A 20,207-nucleotide genomic window follows, 5' to 3' on the forward strand; every position below is an offset into this window, starting at 1 on the left:
GATTTTAAGCTACCCTAGTCCCTTTGCTCTCTCCCCTTCCCCTTGTCTTCCTGGCAGAAGGTCTGTTTTACCAGGAACATACGAATAGGGTAGTCGACACAGCTTTTTAAAAGCATGGCTTTGTTTGACAGGTTCTTTTCAATGTCCTATTACAGGTCATAAGTGCAATGCTTACTATAGTTTCAATTTTGAAAAAATGCCTCAGTTTTCTGTTAACCGTCATAAAGTTGGAAATTACACTGATACCCCTCCTAACAATTTTGATACAAAGCGGCCTGCACTGGGTTAATAAACTACACAAAAAGCAGATTTACAGGCCTGAACACGTTCCCCCTTTGAGACATCACAAAACCCAAACTCCCAGGCAGTTCAGTTGGAGGTTGGTGGCCACCAGTCCTGGCAGAACCCGGTGCTGCTCACACCAAACGCTCTGCCTGCTGCTTCTTCCAGCAGAGAAACATGACCCTGCAATTTTCACTCACTAAATCACTGGGAAAAAGGATGTGTAAGGAACATCTGGACCCATCCAGGGGTCCGGTGCGGCACCACAAAACCAGTAGGTCTCATCTACTGGGAAGGGTGTGACGGTGGCGTCACATGAGAGGCTGGTGTGCCGGCACAGTGGGCATGGCTGAGGCTGGTGAAATAGCCTGGGTCATGCCGTGGGGAATTCATGAGAGCTGAAGCAGCCTGACGGACGTTGTGGGCTGCGCTGATGGGCAACCCATTTTTTTCCTGTGGGGGAGACTTGCACAGGCTGTTTCCGTTCTCAAAGTTGATTTCAGTTGACGGTCTTGCGGGGCAAATAGCCCAACAGGCACAGGACCAAGCTGCTTTTTCAGTTTGAGACAGCCATTCACGGAGAGCTGGTCCACCCGTTCACACTGCACAGAGAGTGGTATCCTGCGCTGATCTAGTAAGTCTATACTGTAGCCACGCTGTTGGGAAAGAAATAGGCTAGAGAACCTTAGACCAGAACTATAAAAGGATCCACATGACCTTATTGCGGTCTGCAGCCAGCCATTATTTATTTTTAGCGAATGTCCAGAAACCAGTCTCAAAGCTGTGCTTGCATGTGGAGGTATTTCACTTACAAGGGTGCTGTAAGTGCCGTGTGCAGGTAGAACAGACTGCCCTATACCGAATCCTACTGCCAAGCGCATACATAAAAGTGCAGAAGCAACTTGTAGTTGCTAGTGTAGTGTAGTACCTAGCTGTGATTAGCAAGCTCCCAGATCACGGTGATCAAATGGCACCGAAGGGAACTGAGAGTTACATGAAGTTTCTAGAGCAGGCTTCTTCCTTGCTACTCTGCTCTGCTTAGTTTGACTTCCAAAGCAACAGAGCACCGGCAAGTTTATCAGCTACCTTTCCCGGTTCGGCAGCAAAGTATAGGAGCAATGGTCTAATTTTGGGTGCATGAGCATGTCAATGCCTGCTGTTACCCTATGTGCCTGAGAGAGGACTAGGCACACTGTCATTAGGAGAAGCCTAGACTTTTGAGTCCACTTTTGCCATTGTCCAACACAGTAAAGCTTAAAAGGAAGCTGCTTGAAACCTGCCCACGATTTACCTTCCTGTTGGAAAAGAAGTACTTAAGATTTGGCCAGAAGAGAAGATGAGGAGAAAAAGGCAAGGTGGAAGAGAATCAAAGTTAATTTAATGTTTGAAACCTGTTCCCTCTTCCTTGCACATGAGCATTTGGGCTTAGCTCTGACAATTTTTTTCATGATCTTGGCTGGGGAAGCTGTCTGGGCTCTGAAATTTGGATGTGTTTGTGCAGTGGCTTTATTCTATGAATGTGCTGCACTAACAAGTGAATTTCTGAAGAAGGAGCACTGGAAGAAGCAGAGTCATTTCCTTAAAAAGTAAACAGCAGAACTATGAAAGAGACAGAGGTGGGAGAGGATGAGTTACGGTGTGGCTTCGCACCAGAAGAGAGGCAAAATTGGGCTAGGGTGTCAGCTCGGAGCAGGAGAAAACTGAGGAAGAGGGACAGAGTACAGGCAGTCTTGAATAGCATGGAGCATGAAAAGTTGTTATTTCTTGTAACGTAAGAATTAGAGGGGAATTCAAGGAGATTGTCAATTGTCAGTTTAAAACAAAAGGAAATGCTTTGCATAAGAAAATTGTGGCTTTGGTTACCAGGGGATGTTAAAGGAGTCTGAAGGCATGAATGGGTTCAAGCTAAGGAGACCAGTTTGTGGTGGCTTAGGTCCACTTGGGGCCTGTTGAATGCAGCATTTTGGATCCATCTTCCAACTCAGGCAGGCTGTGCTCCTCTGTCAGCTGGAAGCCAGTCGGGTCTTCCTGCCTCATTTTTTTGTAGTCTTTCCGTAGTTACCTGTTAGAGGCTGTGTTTGGAGACGAGCTAGTGGGCTGGGCAAACCTTTGGTCTGACCTAGTACAGTTGTTCTTCAGCTTACTGAAGTACAGTAAAGCCAGTTGGGCAGACCATGTTGTGGTGAGGGAGATCCTACATTTGTCACTTTCTGACAAGCTTAAACTGCGGCGAGGGAGATCTGGAAGACATTTCCTATCAGTGAGGCAATGGGAAAGATTCCTGGGGAGCATGTGGGGTCACTGTCTTTAAAGGGTCCTGTAAAGAGGCTAAACAACTGTCGGGAGAAAACCCACAGGGATACTTAGGCATGCCTTGGATCAGGGATCACTGTGAGCTGATGGCCTTCCAAACTTCCTTTATATATGTCTACCTAGAGATCTAGATATATGTGTACATAATATACCTAATATATATAGTATTTGTTTTATAAGTTATTAAATAAACAACATGCAATGTAAATATAAACCATCCAAATTACATATATCAGCAGTGAAATGTTTTTTACTCCCCTAGACTTTTTAATTATTCTCACAAACAGGAATTTCCAGGTCCGCTTGGGAATATGCAGGATGCACCGGCAATTTAAGGCAAGAAACACACGCAAGCAGACAACCGATGTTTTTACAGGGAAGCCCGAATCCCTTACAGAGAGTAACGCTTCCTTCCCTGCTACCCTGCCTGTCTTCCCTTGGTTCCCGAGCTCTGTGACCCTGTTGCCTACTGATGCGTGCTTCTGTTTTTCTTTCCTTTCCTTTCTTTCTCTCTCGGGCTCTGCTGCTCCTGTCCAGGCACCATGTGTATGACAAACGCGCTGAAGCTGGATCCGGGGCGGCCGGACGGCTGGAGGGTCCCGTTCAGCCCCCAGGCGGGAGGCTGCGGGGCCGCCATGCGCTCCATGTGCATCGGGCTGCGTTTCCACCACCCCATGCAGCTGGACACCCTGGTGCAAGTCAGCATCGAGAGCGGCCGAATGACCCACCACCATCCCACCGGCTACCTGGGGTCCCTGGTTTCGGCTCTCTTCACGGCTTTCGCGGTGAAGGGCGTGCCCCCCCCGGCCTGGGGGAAGGGGCTGCTGGAGGTGCTGCCACGGGCAAAAGCCTACGTGCGGGACACCGGCTTCTTCGTGGAGGAGAACATGGAGCAATGGTGAGCTGCGCTCCCAGCACTGGGTTTTGTTAAAATTAAACCGCATGTGCGAGAGGGTGAGCTCTGTTTATCCTTAAGCTTCACTAATCACGTTATGGTAAACTCCTAGAGCAGCACATGCCTGCCATGGGATTGAATCGATTCAGAAAGTCTCTGAAGGCCCCCAGGGAAAAAATACCTCTAAAACTTATTTAAAAAAAAAAAAAAAAAAAGTTCTGTTTGGGTCATGTAGGTGTGACATTTTTTTGGATCCAGTATGAGGTAGGATAGTAGTATGGTATGACTTGTCATCTCAAGCAGCTGTGACCTGATGAAAGATGGGAAGCAAGGCTGGGGAGCAGCACCAGGCTTAGGGCTGAGCTCAGTTTGAAAGTTATAACCAAATCTGGCTGCAGATGCAGCGCAGCTCTGCGCGCAGGGGTGCACACAGGCAGGGGTAGAGGTACTCTGAATCTGGGAGGATGACTCAGTTCTCGCTCTGAGCCTTTGAATCCTGTGCAGCGCGACAGCAGCAGGTGCTGGGCTGCCTTCTCCCATGTGGCTGGAGGGAGGGGAAATCTTAACTCACTGAAACATGTCCTTGTGCCTCTTACTGTAAATCATGTCCCTAGTTTGACAAATGGGGGGGGGACATCTACCATTTTGCCCAGCCATTGCTCCGGGCTCTTGACGTGGCACATTTTCAGCTGGCGCCCATAGCGCCTGCGGGGAGCTCGGATATATGCATCTGCTGTGGGACGTCTCTTGCAGCCCCTCCAGCTTGTCTCCTCTTTTGTCTTGCAGGCATTACTTTGAAGAGCAATGGGAAAAATACCTGGTGGAGAGAGGCCTGTCAGACGGGGGCTCACTGCCCATCTTCCCCCCCCAGTACGGTGTGGAGGAGAGAGACTCGTTCTACGCCTCCCTCAGCTACAATGGCTGGGGGGGCAGCAGCGGGCACGACGCCCCCATGATCGCTTACGACGCGCTGCTGGGCGCGGGGGACTCCTGGACAGAGCTGGCTCACCGGGCTTTCTTCCACGGGGGCGACAGCGACTCCACTGCCGCCATCGCAGCCTGCTGGTGGGGGGCCATGCACGGCTTCCGGGGGGTCAGCGCCTCCTTCTACGCCCACCTGGAGTACAGGGACCGCCTGGAGCAGGTGGCCAGGGACTTGTACCACATCGCCTAGGTGGGGGGCAGCAGGGCCCCCCAGGGGCGTGCTTACCCCACCTGCTGCCCCTCATTCCCACGAGGTTTTGCAGACTCGGTTTGCAAACCTGCTGGATTAAAGCACACAAGCGTAAGCCAGGGCCAGGCCTGCTTTTTCTCTGTGCGTGTGTGTGTTGGCTTCAGTGGGGACACCATTTTGGAGGGAGCAGCCTGGGGCTTGTGGGCAGTGGAAAGCAGTTACGAGGGGGGTTGATGGGAGCACGCAACAGTGCATCTGTCCCTCGAGCAGCTGAGCCCTGAGACATCCCTCCTCGTCAGCATGGCGGCCACACATCGTCCTCCAGGGGAGCAGGAGCACCCGCTGCAGCATGGCTAGCGATGCTCCAGCAGCAGGACAAGCAGCAAACCCCCCCCCAAGCTGCCCCAAACAAGGGTCCTGCCCACAGGAGCATGCCAGAGGGGGTCAGGGATGTGCACCTGGCCACAGGGAGCATACATGGGCTGGCAGAGATGCTTCCCAGCAAACCTGGCCTGGCTAGCCCATGCTTGCCGCCCTGTGCTGCCGATGGGGCGTGCTGGGGACACCACCGGCCACCCAGCTCTGAGCATGTGTAAAGCCAAAAAACTCTGCTCCTTAGCACAGAGATTATAGTGGGTACAGCCCAAGACAGCCTGCTGGGTGGGTGGATGGGTGGGTGGGTGTGAGCAAACAGCCAGGTGCATCCAGGGACAACAGTTTTCTCGTACAATTATTTTAGCAGATGGTGGTTTTTTTGTTTTAAATGAATGTGGGAAAAAAACCAAACCCAAACCCAACCTGACAGCTGCGCTTGGGCACTTGGGCTATAGAGGTAAGAACGTATCACACAACTTCCCTAATTCAGTTAATGGGGGAGTTCAAGCCTACTGACCAAACCCTAACGCAAGGTAGAAGTGAGTAATGAGAATTGAAAAGTTGCATTTTGCATCAATTTAAACAACTTCTTATGGTAAACTATGATCTTCTGCTTACATCAAGGTCACTAAAGATGATTTGCTTAATACTTGTTATGGATAATTTTATAAAAAACTAAGGTTTTTTTTTTCCTCCAAATCCAGACTTTGACACAGCAAAGCACTTACTATTTTCAGAGCAGTTTCAAAACCCACGAATCCCACGCGATAAATAGACCTGACAAGCCGCTTGTTAAATGTTGTATTCTGTTATGGGATGAATTAAGGGATGGGAGGGAGAAGTATGAAGAGCCAGAGGGTGCAAGGTGTCTGCAAGCTCCAGCCTGCAAGAGAGGGGAGATGCGATACCGGGGCAGGAGGAGAGTTGCTGCATCAAGGGAACAGGGGTGGAGGCAGAGGCTGCCTAAAAGGGGGAGCTGGCTTAGGAGTTCAGCACACCTTTAAGCAGGGGGTGCACGTAATGAAAGCCCAAATCTGACAAAAACCAGCCGCGATAGGAATCACAATTTCAACACAGTTTACTACAGCTCTCAGGTGTGTTGTATAAAACATGTTTTAGTGCAACATAGTACAAAGTTTTTGTTGGTTTTTCTTTTTTTTTTTTTTTTTTTTTTTTTAAAAAAAAATCCCAAACATTTTTCCACATCATGCATGGATAGGGTATCTCTCTTTCCTCTTGGGTTCGTTGTTACAGAAAGTTACAGCAGAGAGAGTGGTTTGAAAAGCTTTGTGTTAAAACTCATTACAGGAAGAGTCTGCCTTATAAAAAACAGAAGTTTGAGCCTGGGCAACCCACTGCCAGGGCAAGAGAGGAATGTCGCCGGCAAGGTACATTCAGGGACCACTGTGGGAGCCGCTTCCTGGGAAAGCCTGGGCTCGGTGCAGGAAGGGCCAGGCTGGGAAGGGACCCGTTTTGGCCAGGGGGACAGGGCCACAGGACAGCCCTCCAGGAGAGCCCTGCTCTGAGGCAGACAGGCCGGAGAGAAGGAAGCATGGCTCGGATGCAGCACAGTGCTCTCCCAGGAAAGAACAGCTCCTGCTGACTTCGTTTTCTCTTTTTTTCCTTTAAAGCTGAAATGAGTTGCAGCTCCTGCCCAGGAGCAGTATGTACAGAAGATACTACATTTACGGAACAATACCCACTGCCTGCAGCCACTGCTGTTTGCACCTTGGTTCTTCATTTCCATTCACTTCTCATCCCACTCCTCTCTTTGCAGACGCCTTATCCAGAAAGGGAAGACAAGTGTGTAGGTGTGTGATACATATATATATATATATATATAGGAGTGTGATATTATGCGTATGCTGGAGCCAGTAAGAAGTTACGTCTCAAGGAGGCAGACTTCATGGAGGGACGAGTGAAAATTCGGGCTTCCCAGTGGAAGAAGAAATCAATGCCGTTCTGGTGGAGGAGTAGAGGTGGCTGACTTTGAGTGTCCTGGCACGGGATGCTCCGTGGCCATGCGGGTCCTCTCCCAGCCGTGAGAGAGGATGTGCGGTGCAGATCTCCCACCCGAGGCCACCTCTGAAACATCAAGGCATCAGGGTCTAACAGAATAGTGCTACAGAGCATCTGCTGAGGCCCCCTTCTCTTCACGAAGAGCAGTCCAACCCTCCCGAAGAGGACAGTGATGGTATGGCACCTCTCACGCATGAGGCGGGGTGGGGGGGGAGAGTCTTGTGGCTGCGCCCAGCTGCCCTGGTTGCCTTCAGCTGTGCTGCAAAAAAAAATAAATGGCCAGATTTGCCAGGAAGACATCAAGGAAGACGACAAAAGGCCATTTTTGGCAAACGTTTTCTTCCGCCAGACGTAACGCTTCGGGCGTAGCGGGGAGGAGGCGGTTTCCTCCACAGGACAGGGCAGGGGTACTTGGCATTATGGGGTACGGGAGCTCAGGTGCCCCACACGAAGAGAGCCCTGGTTTGGTTCACGAGAGCCATATCTTTCACAGAAAGAACAGCATTTCCTGCCACAGCAGCTGCCTCTGACAAAAGCAGGTGACTTTGCCAGGAGGGGGAGCTTACGGAGGGATGGTTTCTCCTCCTAAAGCCCCAGGAACAAAAAATGGCAGAAGCACGCACACATGCAGGGGAAGATTTCTCTTGGCCCAAGATGACAGGGAAGCCCCCAGGGCGCCGGTGTGGTGCAGGCTCCTCGTCTTGTCCAAGCTCGCGCCAGGAAGTAGTGCAAGCCACGGGGAAACTCGTGACACGCGGGGGTTAATTGCCTGTCCCTGCTGCTTGGCGTGGCTGCAGCTGGGCTCCTTGGCTGAACCGTCCAGGGGCCACGAACCCAACTTGTGGAGCTCCCCCTTTCCCCCTGAGTCATTACTTTGGTCATGTTGAAGTCTTCAGAGACTGGATCCAGCCACCTGTCCCCAGGCAACCGGGGCACAGAGGGGACCCGCCTCGTCAGAGGTGGCAGCATGGACAACAGGGAAGAGTGCGACTCTGGTAAGCTGGACCATACGAGGACCCCCTTTGCTACCAACGAAGTCAGGGCTTTCAGATGTCCTCCTTCCACCTGCCCCTTCGGTTCCTGGAGACAAACTAAATCGCTTTTGTCCTGATGGCAAGCACACTGAATATTCAGTCTCTCCAAGATGGGGGAACGCTCCCAAAAGGTGAATTGACCCCTCCTGAGAGAACAGTAAGACGGAGGCAAGAAGATGCCGAGGCTACAGCCAGTCTGTGAGATGAACCTCCCAATAGCTCAGCTAACCCCCTCCAGAGCTTTGTCTGCTTTGGAAGAGGAAGGAGCTAGCTCAGCGCACCTTGGGAAAAGACCTTCTTCACCGACTCTGAGGAAGAAAACTACAGTCTCTTTTGGAAAACATACACATTTACTTCCAAAGACGTCATCCCAGGACCAAAAGCCCCCTGGGAACTCCTCGCTGTGTGGAGGGTGGGGGAAGCCTACAGTTCTTGGAGAGACCAAAAAAGAAACGACAACAAAAAAGTAACAGCCCAAAGGACAGCAACTGACGGGAGCAAAATTAGTCCGAGAGGAACATCTGCTATGTACAGCAAGCACAGGGACCTTCCGTCCGTCGGGGTGATCGAGTGTGTTCCTACAGGTGCTGGAGAAAGCCTCAGACTTTCCTGTCCCCGCCGGCTGAGCGCTCTGCGGAGCTCATCCGCCACGCCAGAGCACAGACACTGAAACAAATGAAACAAGAACAACAAAACCCACTCTGTTCCCTAGCGTTCCCGGTGTGTCTCTGCTTCCTCTCTCTGCGCGTTCCCTGGGCGCCTCTGCCTCTTTAGTCTATGGTTCCTGGGTGGATGCTGAGGACCGGTGGCTCTAGGCAAGTGGGAGAGTAGTTGAGGTGAGGCTCTTTGATCCACAGCAAGGGGACCCCGTTCTTGCCCTCCGAGTTCTTGCTGGAGTTTCGGCTCTTGAACCGCACCAGGAGGATGGTGATGATCAAGATGCCGAAGATGGGGAACGGGTAGAAGAACACAAAGTAGAAGAGGGCGTCGTTGGAGCAGATGACAGACTGCAGGGTGGAGCCTGGAAAGAGACACAGAACGGTCACATTTCACAGCTTCTGTGCAACACATGGCCTACAAACTTCTTCAAAAACATAAAAACCAGATGCTTATTAATCTGTGTCAGTGCAGGAAGTGAGGCTATGAGAAAAATACCAATAGTGGTAAACAGAGCAGCAGAAAAAAGCTGTTGCAGGGCATGTTTTGGCTTTATTCCCCCACCAAGAGTTTTGTAAGTGCTACAGAGAGTCCTCCCTGGTGTGGATTTTCTGGTATCTTATAAAGCAGGGAGCCTTGCAAAGCATCATTTCCCTCAGTGGTGGTACACAGAGGCAGCACCCTAGGATACCTCCCGTAAGGGCCCACAAAACTGTCATCACCTCAGCTATTTCTGGGGCCTCTGGGCCATCTGATGGCTTCTCGAGTTACTGGGAGGAGACCCTTGTGCCACAGCCTGTGTCCTTGTGCAGAGCTAAGTCAACTTCCAGGGTGCTTCCCAAAGGGAAAGGCTAAACCCTGTGGGGATCGATGTCCTCCCCCCTGAGCTAGGACACAGCAGGCAGTGAGGGCTGTGGGATGGGCAGCCCTAGCACAGCGCTAAACACAGCGCAGAAGCGCAAGCCCAGCCAAGAGCTGGACTACAAGCCACCGAGCTGACTGGAAAAGCTCCATAGATTTGCCCCAGTGCAGGCGAGACCCAGTCCCACTTGCTCCTTGGCCTTTTCATCTTGGCTGAACCAAAGACGCAGGGGATGCCAGGGCCATGCCACCAAGAGGCTCGTCGGCTCATCTCACCTGCATCCTGCACGTGAACGGCGACCGTCCCCGACTCCTCCTCCGCCAGCCGGTACCACACGCCATTGGGGTCCGCCAGCCACTCCTCCACGCGGCACGAGTAGTTGCCCGTGTCGGCACCGCCGGCCTGCAGCACTGTCAGCCGGAAGAGCACGGCCGAGAGCCTCTGGAAGCGCAGGCGGCCCTCCCACCGACCGGCCTCGGGGCTGAAAACAGCATCGGGGCCCACGCTCAGCACCGCCTCCCTCTCCTCCTCCTCTTCCTCCTCCTCCTCCTCCGCACGGCCGCCTGCCTCTTTGGCCCGCAGGTTGTACCATGTCACTGCAAAGTGGGACTCCGGGCTGGAGCGGGAGAGGATGCTGCAGTCCAGCGGGAAGGACTCCTTCTCCTGCACTGTGAGGTTGGCGGTGGCTGTGTCCACCTGCAAGGTGGGGTCTGAGATGACAAAAGGGAAGAGGTGAGCCCCTGAGCAAAATGCTATCATCAAAGCCACCCTTCCCTGGCACAAACTGCCTGTCATGGCTCCGGTGCTGGGTGCGATCCAAGCAAAATCCAAAGGCTTGACGCAGCCTGCCAGGTCCCACAGGTACCTCTCTGGTCAACCCGTCAGGCGCAGCATCCTCGCCTCACCTCACCTCACCTCACCCCGCCTGGCACAGGGTTGAACAGGAGCTGGCTGCGAGCCTCCTGCGACCACCCTGCCCACGCAGACCCTCACACCAGCTAACGGGCCCGCGTGCCAGAGGAGAAAGCTGCGGCAGCTCATCCAGATGCGCTGCAAGAACGTGGCAGGAACTACCGAGGTTTGGTGAGCGTGCCGAGAAGCAACGTACTGCTACTCCCCAGCTACCGGTGCAAAGAGCATTGCGCTCCGTGCCTATTCTTTCCTTCTTTGAGAGCGCTCAAAAGACTTGAAAAATCAGTATGACAGAAGAGGAGAGGATTTTTTCCAGCAATTTGGGAAGTTATTTAGGTAAGAGGTTCCTCCATGGAGATGTCCTCAGCACAGACACAGTAAGGACGCTTCCAAAAGTCTCCCCCTCTTGTTCTTTTTTTTCTCTAGTGCTTGCTGCAAGGCTAAAGAGATGTTTTTACCTAACTGAGATACAGTGGCCAGAACCCAAATGAGTTGATTAAAGGCTGACTTCAACAGCAATTAACATTTGGCTTAGTCATCTTGCCAGGGAACACATACTCCAGGGATCGCAATCAGTCCGGATCTAAGCTTTCATTTAAAGATTAAAAAAGCCCTTTCCAATGCAGGAGCTGAGCAGGAAGGGCAAGCCAATAGCTCACCAAAGGGAGAGGTGCTTTCTCCTCCAGCGAGGATGGCTGGGCAAGCCCTCCCTCGCGCAGACCCCGGGTGTCCCTGCAGGAGGGGGCTGCTGTCCCCCAGCTCCCATCAGCCAGGGGGCTGCTGTGCCCAGCAGGGCTTCTCATTTTAGCACCTGCCCGAGACTTTTTAAGTGGCCCCATAAGGAAAAGCTTCATTAAGGCCAGAGCTCTTCAGGCCGTAGGCAACACGAGTGTTTTCAGTTCACATCTTCCCTGGGAAGACTCCTGAGCACAAACAGGAATGAGGTAACTCCTGAGATTCTGGGGACTACTAAGGTAAAAAGGAGGAAGGGAAGAAAATGGCTTGTCAAAACCAACACAAAACCTCTCTATCCCAGTTTTGGCTGGGACAGAGTTAATTTTCTTCCTAGTAGCTGGCACAGTGCTCTGGTTTCAATTTAGGATGAGAAGAATGTTGCTAACACCCTGATGGTTTAGTTGTTGCTGAGCAGGGCTTACACCAGCCAAGGACTTTTTCAGCTTCCCCTGCTCTGCCGGGTGCGCAAGAAGCTGGGAGGGGGCACAGCTGGGACAGCTGACCCCCACTGGCCAAAGGGCTATGCCAGACCATAGGACGGCATGCGCAGTACAGAAACTGGGGTGAGGTGGCCAGGGGACAGCAATCGCTGCTCAGGAACAGGCTGGGCATCGGTCAGCAGGTGGTGAGCAATTGCACTGTCCATCACTTGTTTTGCCTATTCTTTTATCATTATCATTATTTTTCCTTCCTTTTCTGTCCTGTTAAATTGTCTTTACCTCAACCCATGAGTTTTACTTTTTTTTCTGATTCTCTCCCCCATCCCACTGAGGGAGCATGAGCGAATGGCTGCGGGGTGTTTAGCTGCCTGCCAGGTTCAACCAGGACAGTCCCCCACCTCAGCAGGTTAAGCAGAAAGAGAACTGCTGTCTGAAGGTGCTGACAGGTTTTTTTTTTTTCCCCTTTTGCTCATGATTATAGTCCCGAACGATGCGCATGGAGATCCTCACTAATAAGACATGAGTCACAAGCAAGTTTAGTCATTTTGTTAAGTACTGGCTGCTATGAAAGAAAAACAAACAACAACAAAGCACTTTCAGGAAAAAAATTATCTTGAATTAGTACACCCCCAACTCCCTCTCTTCTTCCCACTCCACATCCTTCTGCAATTCCAAATAAGCCTCAAGGATTTCCCCTGCTGTTCATTCCCCCCTCCATCAGGGCTGGCAATTCTCAGCCTGGTCGAAGAGCGGCACTTACAACTGTACGGGCATGCAGGGTATAGGGATCGCCTGGGTGGGGGGGTGTCTCTGCTCAAGCCATCTTGGCCAGCAAAGTTTCCCAAGCAAGGACCTGGCAGATAGATAAGGGCTGTGCTGTCATTCCCTGAGAGAGCTCCTCCTTCGCAGTACAAATCATCTCTGCCAGGAACGACCACTAAAACCTCTCCAGAATCTCAGCCTCTTGCCAGCTCTGTTGCAGAGTTATGAGGCTGGCACCTCGCTGGAACAGGCAGGCATAAAGCACCGCAGCAGCGCTTGCAGAGTGGCTGCTTTACATCCTGGAAAGTACCCAGCAAATGAGGACTACAACTGTTATTTGACCTACAGCCTTTACGACAGACTTAATCTTTAATCTTGAGTCACATGCCTCGAGAAATAGGGAATCCGTATTTTCCAAGGTAGATTGTCCTTGCAAGCTTATCTGTTGTTGAAACAGATGGAACTTAGCAGAGTACCCTGGGAATCTGCTTTTGAGGGCTTGTGAGTCCACCAGTGCCGGCCAGTCTTTAAGAACCACCTTTTAGAAGCACAGGAGCAGGCAACTGCAGTGTGTCGTGAGTCAAGCGAGCGGGGCAGAAGATCGGTTTGGCTGAACAGGGAACTCCCTGTAGAGCTCAAGAGGAAAAAGAAACTCTATGATCTCTGGAAGCAAGCTCAGGCGGCGCAGGAAGATTGCAGAGCTGTGGTTTGCATATGCAGGGAGAAGACAGGAAAGGCCAGAGCTCAGTTAAGAGTTGAAACTGGCCAGCGTTGTGTCAGCTAACAAGAAGGGCTTTTTAAGTATGTTAACAGCAAGAGGAGGTCTAAAGAAACTACTGGACTGGTACTTGTTGAATATGGTCACCTGACTAACAGGGATGAAGAAAAAGCAGAAGCATTCAGTGCTTTTTTTGCCTCAGTCTTTAATGATACTGCTAGACCTTGGGCTGCCCAGTCCCCTGCGTCAGAGGACCACGGGGCGTGGGAACAGTGACTTTCCATTTGTGGACACTGAGATGGTAAGGGACCAGCTCTATCAGCTGAACGTTCACGAGTCCATGGGGCCTGATGGGAGTCATCCCAGAGTTCTGAAGGAGTGACCGCGTGTTAAGGCATCGATCATCATCCAAAGGCCTTGGGAATCAGGAGAGGTCCCTGCTGACTGGAAGCCAGCCAACGTTATTCCAATTTATAAGAAGGGTGTGAGGGAAAAACCAAGGAAACTGCAGACCTGTTAGTCTAACCTCAGTACCTGGAAAAATTGTGGAGATCATACTGGGTACTCTTGAAAGGCATTTAAAGAATAATGCAATCATCAGGCATAGCCAACATGGGTTCACAAAGGGAAAGCCCGGTTTAACTGATTTAATACCCTGCTATGATAAAGTCGCCCACCTGGTGGATGAAGGGAAGGCGGTGGATGTAGTTTTTCTGGATTTTAGTAAGGCTTTTGATACTGTCTCTCACAGCATCCTTCCAACTGTGGGATGAGTGGGTTCATGGTGTGCATGGTGAAGAACTGGCTGAAGGGCAGGGCTCAAGGAGTTGTAGTGAATGGGGCTACATCTCGCTGGTGGCTGGTCATCAGTGGTGTTCCTCTGGGCTCAGTTCTAGGGCCAGTTCTGTTCAATACCAAAAGATCCGGATGCAGGAGTTGAATGCACCATTAGCAAGTTTGCTGATGATGCTAAACTGGGAGGTGCTGTTGACTCTCTTGAGGGACAAGAGGCCTTGCAGAAGGATCTATACAGATTGGAGCATTGGGCTTGATTAATGGGATGAAATTTAACAAGTGAAAATGCTGGATTCTGCATCTGGGACAGAGTAACGCCAGGCACAAGTATAAATTGGGAGAGGAGTGGCTGGGGAGCCGCCCCGCAGAAAGGGATCTGGGGGTGCCGGTCGACAGCAGGCTCAATGTGAGCCAGCAGTGAGCCCTGGCAGCCCAGAGGGCAAACCCCATCCCGAGGGGCATCAACCACAGCACAACCAGCTGGTCAAGAGAGGTGATTATCCCCCTGTATTCAGCGTTGGTGCGGCCTCACCTCAAGTACTGTGTGCAGTTCTGAGCCCCACAATGTAAGAAGGATGAGAAGGTCCTTGAATGCATCCAGAGGAGGGCAACGAAGCTGGTGGCAGGGCTGGAAGGCATGTCCTGTGAGGCTGAGGACTTTGGGCTTGTCTAGTTTGGAGAAAAGGAGGCTGAGGGCCAACCTCATTGCTCTCTGCAGCTTTCTGAGGAGGGGAAGTGGAGAGGGAGGTGCTGAGCTCTTCCCCCTGGGATCCAGTGATAGGACACAGGGGAATGGTTCAAAGCTGCACTGGGGAGGTTCAGACTGGACATGAGGAAGCATTTCTTTACTGAGAGGGTGGTTGAACACTGGAATAGGCTTCCTAGAGAGGTGGTCAATGCCCCCAGCCTGTCAGTGTTTAAGAGGCATCTGGACAATGCCCTGAACAATGTGCTTTAGCTTTTGGTCAGCCCTGAAGTGGTCAGTTGGACTAGGTGGTCATTGTAGGTCCCTTCCAACTGCAATATTCCACTCTACTCTACTCTACTCACAACCCTTTGAAACCGGAGTTTCCTCCCCAGTTTGAACTTGTGTTGCACTTTTTTCTTCACTAGATCCTGGAAAGAACAAGAAGCACCTGTGGCAATCCCTGATGCCTGCCTTCCTGTGTCTGAGCACAGCCAAAACAGTGGTGTTAGGCAGCAGGATCTGCTTGAACCACTATCACTGGCAAGGGGGTGGCCAGGAAGCCCGTAAGCACCCCCTTGTCCATACAGAGCAGGCTCCTCATAGCCAACTTCTGCCCCATCAAGAAGCCCAAGCCCTTGTCCCAACTGGCAGATGAACCCTTGGAGCTGCGCACCCTGCATCTGCTTCTTCACCCACAGAACAGGGAGCAGCAGCGTGAGAAACTACCTGGACACCAGCAAGGGTCTCGACCTCCTCTGCTGCCCTCTTTTCGTGCAGAGACCTTGACCCTGGGGCACACGCCTGGGAAGCACAGATAGTTTCTCCCATCTCATTCTCAATCAAGATGTGAATAAAATCAGAAGCCTATCCTACTGAATCTGCCAAAAGTGCTGTAAAAAAAATAAACTTGCAGATGCAGCGGTGACAAAATCCCAAGCCCATCTAGCTGTCTTGGCAGGACTTGCTCTATGCTCCTTCCAGAACAGCAAGGATGCGCCCAAGCAGACATGCAAGAAAGCATCAGTCTGCAGCCCAGCGCTCCTGCCCTCTGCCCAGACCCACTGTCAGTGACAGACAGACGGCGACTCATGCATTCGGTCGGAGAGGGCAGAGCGCTGCTCAAAGCTGTTGCTACGAGATCCTCCTCACCTGGCTGCTTGACGGTGAGGGTGGTGAGTCCGGAGAGGTCCTCTGCCCGCTTGTACCAGCGGTCACTGGGGTCAAGGAGCCACTCCTCCACGCGGCAGTCGTAGACCCCGCTGTCCCGCACGGTGGCATTTTGGATGGAAAGGAGGTAGAGACCCGGGGACGGGCTCTCCAGGTGCAGCCGGCTCCGCAGGTCACCCAGCACTGCCAGGTCCCCATAACGCAGGGTGCTCTGCCGGCTCAGCTGGGCCACCGCCTCCTTCTCCGGGTGGCCTGGCCGCCAGACGTACCACTCCACTGAGAGCTGGGACGAGGGGCTGGTCCGGCTGCTGACCAGGCACTCCAGGGTCACCCACTGGTTCTCCAGCACTGTGATGTTCTTGTGGGTCTGGTTCACCTGCAGGCGGTTATCTATGGGAAAAGACCATTGGAAATGCAAAGGTGACTGAGGACTGCAAGGGTCCTTTGTCTCCCCACAAGTCCTTCCCACATGGCCACAATCCTGGGGTGTGATGAAAGAAATGAGGAAGGGGAGGGAAAAAAAAAGATGGGGGCTGGAGGGAAGATGAGGAAAAGAAAATAGGACTTGTGGTTTTTCAGGGTCTTCTGAAAATCTCAGGCTAGCCACCAACAATGCCCCATTCAGCACGGGGAACTGGAACCCACAATCTCCCAGTAGGACCTCGGGGGTCCTAAGTGCACAGACACCTTGTGAAGGGAGGTCACACCCCAATCTTTTCTCATCCTCCTCCCGGGGCAGGGCAGTAGCCCGGTCACACCCCAACCAGTAAGCCCTCCTGTTGTGGGAAAAGGGAAAAAAGCAAGGTGGAGAACGGACAGCTGATTATAGGGAACCACCACTGCAAAACGAGAAGTGGCAGGAGGGCAAGTCAAACATGGTATTTTGCTGCCTTGGGAATGTCCCTGGTTTTTGCTCCACAATTTCATTGATACACGGCGGGGGTGACTGCAATCAGCTCTTTTATGTGAAATGACGTGTCGTAGACTCCTAACTCCTTCACAGCTTCTTACCAGGGGCACAGTCTGGACTTCCCTGGCACGGCCGCTGCAGCAAGCGACAGGCACTGTACTTCCCAGAGAGAGGTGGGCAATGCAAAGGAGGGGGCAGATCACAGCTTCCCCCTCCCTGACTGCCCCACAGCCATCTCAGGACTTTGCAGACAGAAAGGGGGGGCTGGGACGGGCAGCAAGTGGCACACTCTGGCCTGCTGCGCTCCCAGGCAAAGCTGCGCTGGGGACCGTACTCAATAGCCCTTCTGCACTCCCATCCGCAGAGCTTGTGTCTAGCCAGCCAAATCCAGACAGAGAAAATGCATTAAGCATCCTAGTCCAGCCCTTCTATCCAGGTGTGCCCCTCCTGCCTGAGGGATTTTATCCTCCAGAAACAGGCACCCAGAGCAAGCATGGGCAAGGCAGGCTTCCCCGTGAAGTGCCGATGCTCTGCCTCAGCAGCGCACATGGGGTCCAGGCTGCTCTCAGAGACAGTGCTTGCTTGCCTGCCTCCCCGCTTTGCACAAAACGAGGGCTCTGTCCCCAGCTTGTGGGGGACATCTTTAGCTCCTCCATCAGCCCACCTGTACCAGTGATGTCTGCTGCCACGGAAACCACCAGGAGAGCAGATTTCTCCTTTCCTGGCAGCCAGCTCCCCACCTCATTAAACTCATTACTTGCATCGCATTGTGCACAGCGCAGAAGGAAAAGTGACAAGGCTCCCTGTGCCTGCCAGGATACAGGCACAGAGCAAAACTAAACTGTATGCAAAACATAAAAACGCTTTCCGAGGCAGGCACACACCGATTCTCTCTCAGTAGCTCGCTAGTCGACACTCTTGCTATATGATGCTTTTAAGGATAAAGGAATCTGGCTGGATACAGCAGCCCTCTAGATCGTGGGGGACGGACAATGTGGGGACACTGAAATGCACGTTACCACTGCCTAAATGGAGGAGGGTCGCATCAAAGGGGGAAAACATCCCCCTTCGTGCAGGGACGTGCAGGCATGAGGACGCAAGAAAGGGGTGACAAGGCTGTAGCGGAAAGAAGAGCAGAGGATCCTTGTTGCCCCAGAAAAGCTCGGCAAGCTCATGAGCCGTGCACAAGAGCCAATGCCAAGAGGACCCCACCGGGGCGGCACGCGGTACCTGGCTGCTTGACGGTGACCTCCGTCCGCGCTGCACCGTAGGCTGAAGAGCCCGCCCGACGCCGAGCGCTCGAACTGCAGCCGGCCCCGCAGCCCTTCCTCCTCCGCGTAGGTGCCGTACTCAAAGGCCGAGCTGTGGGTGGTCTTCAGGATGAGCTTGCCGTCGGCGTCGGAGGGCTTGTGGACGTACCACAGCACGGCGAAGTGCGAGTCGGGGCTGGTCTGGGATTTCACCGAGCAGTTGAGGGGGATGGGCCGGTTCTCCACCAGCGTGATGCTCCGCTTCGACTTGCTCACCTGCAGCTTGGTCACTGCAAAGGGAGGAACGGAGAAGGATGAGGAGAGGTGAGTCATTAACATAGGAAAGAAACTCACCTGGTTTGAGGAGGACCAGAGTGTCCTCCCCCAACTCCGGGCACGGCTGCTCTTGCCTGGGTCCCACTTGCACTGGACCTTTAAGACAAAGGCATTCTCCTACCAAATCTCTCTTCTTTCACCCCCTGCTCCACTCCTGGATTGCCTCACCGCATCTCTCTCAGGAAGAGGCTGCTTTTTCACAGTTTGTCCTTTAAAAGATTCCCTTTCTTAATTCACCAAACCTAGCGAGAAGACTACACCCAAACTCCGTAGGTTTTTTGCATGGTGAAATCACACCACTTCCACCTCGGGGCAATGAGTTGTTGACCAGTTCCAGAGAAAACCATTTCCAGGAAAAGTGAATTAAACGAGACTCTACTGCTGTCACACCCCAGCCATCTGAGTGATACGTGACCCACAGACCAGACACACAATAGCTAGGGGAACAAACGCCGGCACAACCGAAAAAGAAGAGCAAGCACCAGGCTGGAAAGGATCAGCGGGGAGCAAGCTCTGCTCCAGCAGCTAGGAGATCTGGGCACCAGGTCCACCACAGCCCGGGACAAGCCACAGGCACGTCACCTCCCTCACTCCCCAAGCGCAACTGCAGTTCCCAGGCAGGCAGCTAAGCCGTCACACAGCGACACGGCGGGGTCCTTAGCTTTTGTCCCTGCAAGGAGACAGACCCACTGGTTTCCAATTCCTCTCTCCCTCTGCAGGAGCAGGAGATAAAGCCTCCTCAGGAGCCTTGACACAGGGCATTCCCATCTGCAGGGAAGGACACCAAGCGCCCTCCTGTGACACTTGTGCTCAGTGTGCCCTGGAGCCCCGCTGGCTAAAGACCTGAGGAGAGGAGCAGCTCCAGGACCCAGCTGGACACATCGCTCCTCCCTCCCAGCAGCTCTGCCACCACCTCAACCTCCTTTGCCTCTCCTGCCCCACTTCTCCAGTTGGAGAGGAGTCTCCGACTCGAGGATGTGGGATGCTCGGATCTGACAGCTCAAAAGGATGAGCCCTAGGCTGAGCGTGAAGTACAACGCATTACCCAGGACATCAGACTGTAGTCAGGAAAACAAAGGGGGAGGTTTCCCAGGAATGGCAGCAGTGTGCGAGGGGCTCCGGTAGGCAGCACGGCCTAGCACCCCTCCAAGCAGAGCCCCTTCCCGGTGCACCCTGCGAAGGCAAGCCCCGCTGCTCAGGCATGGCTTACAAAGGGTGTCCTGACAACCGGTGGGTCTTCGAGGGCCGAGAGGCAGGAGGTGAGTACCCCAGCCCTGCTCCAGCCCAGCCCAGCCCAGCCCAATCCAACCCAACCTCTCCTGCTGCCTTGCATGTAGCTGCCCTCTGAAAGGGAACATGCTGTCTTGCTGCTGGGTGAAGGGGTTTTGCTGACAACTGGTAAACCCCTTAACGAAACCTAGCGAGCGCCCTGGGCACGAGTGGTGTGACAGAAATGTGGCACCACAGGCATGAACAACTGGAGGCTGCCAGGGGAGCTGTGCCCATCCGCAGCCTGGAAACCCATCCCACGCATCCTGTGTTTGCAGGAAAGCAACGTTGCCTCCTCTCTCCCACCGGGACACGGGCTCCTTTGCTCCTCACGCTTTGCTTCCAGCTTCCCCGGGGCCCCAGGGTCTCGGATGCCTGTCGGCACAAGCGATGAGTGACTGGGCCGAGGGAGAGGACGGGCACAAACAAACAACATTAGATAGGAGGGAGGAACTCCCACCGCAGCGAGGCTTTCTGCTTTAACACAGCATCTGAGATAGGCATCCTGGTAACGCATTAGACGTTCCCCTGGAGCCCAGATTGCCCATGGCTCTCATCAGTATGCTAATAAAGACTCGATGGCTGCATTACAGGTATGGGATGAAGACAGTGGA

General features: G+C 53.0%; 2 protein-coding genes across 2 annotated transcripts in view; one reads left to right on the top strand and one right to left on the bottom strand.

The window, feature by feature from the left end:
• The window catches only part of ADPRH (ADP-ribosylarginine hydrolase), a 9,310-nt gene extending 3,995 nt beyond the window's left edge, over positions 1-5,315 (top strand). Inside the window, exons 3-4 of the mRNA XM_009635207.2 lie at positions 3,133-3,493; positions 4,277-5,315. Coding sequence (XP_009633502.1) covers positions 3,133-3,493; positions 4,277-4,664 — 749 coding nt within the window. The 3' untranslated portion in view covers positions 4,665-5,315. The remainder of the gene's footprint in view (positions 1-3,132; positions 3,494-4,276) is intronic.
• A 3,159-nt stretch (positions 5,316-8,474) lies between these two features.
• LOC104123019 (immunoglobulin superfamily member 3) overlaps positions 8,475-20,207 on the bottom strand; it is a 74,954-nt gene continuing 63,221 nt past the window's right edge. Inside the window, 5 exon segments of the mRNA XM_035890749.1 lie at positions 8,475-9,113; positions 9,887-10,321; positions 15,811-16,218; positions 17,969-18,003; positions 18,005-18,278. Of these exon segments, the coding sequence (XP_035746642.1) occupies positions 8,863-9,113; positions 9,887-10,321; positions 15,811-16,218; positions 17,969-18,003; positions 18,005-18,278 (1,403 nt within the window). The 3' untranslated portion in view covers positions 8,475-8,862.

This window comes from Egretta garzetta, unplaced genomic scaffold, assembly GCF_000687185.1.
Source record: "Egretta garzetta isolate BGI_Z169 unplaced genomic scaffold, ASM68718v1 scaffold383, whole genome shotgun sequence".
In the NCBI taxonomy this organism is placed as follows: domain Eukaryota; kingdom Metazoa; phylum Chordata; class Aves; order Pelecaniformes; family Ardeidae; genus Egretta; species Egretta garzetta.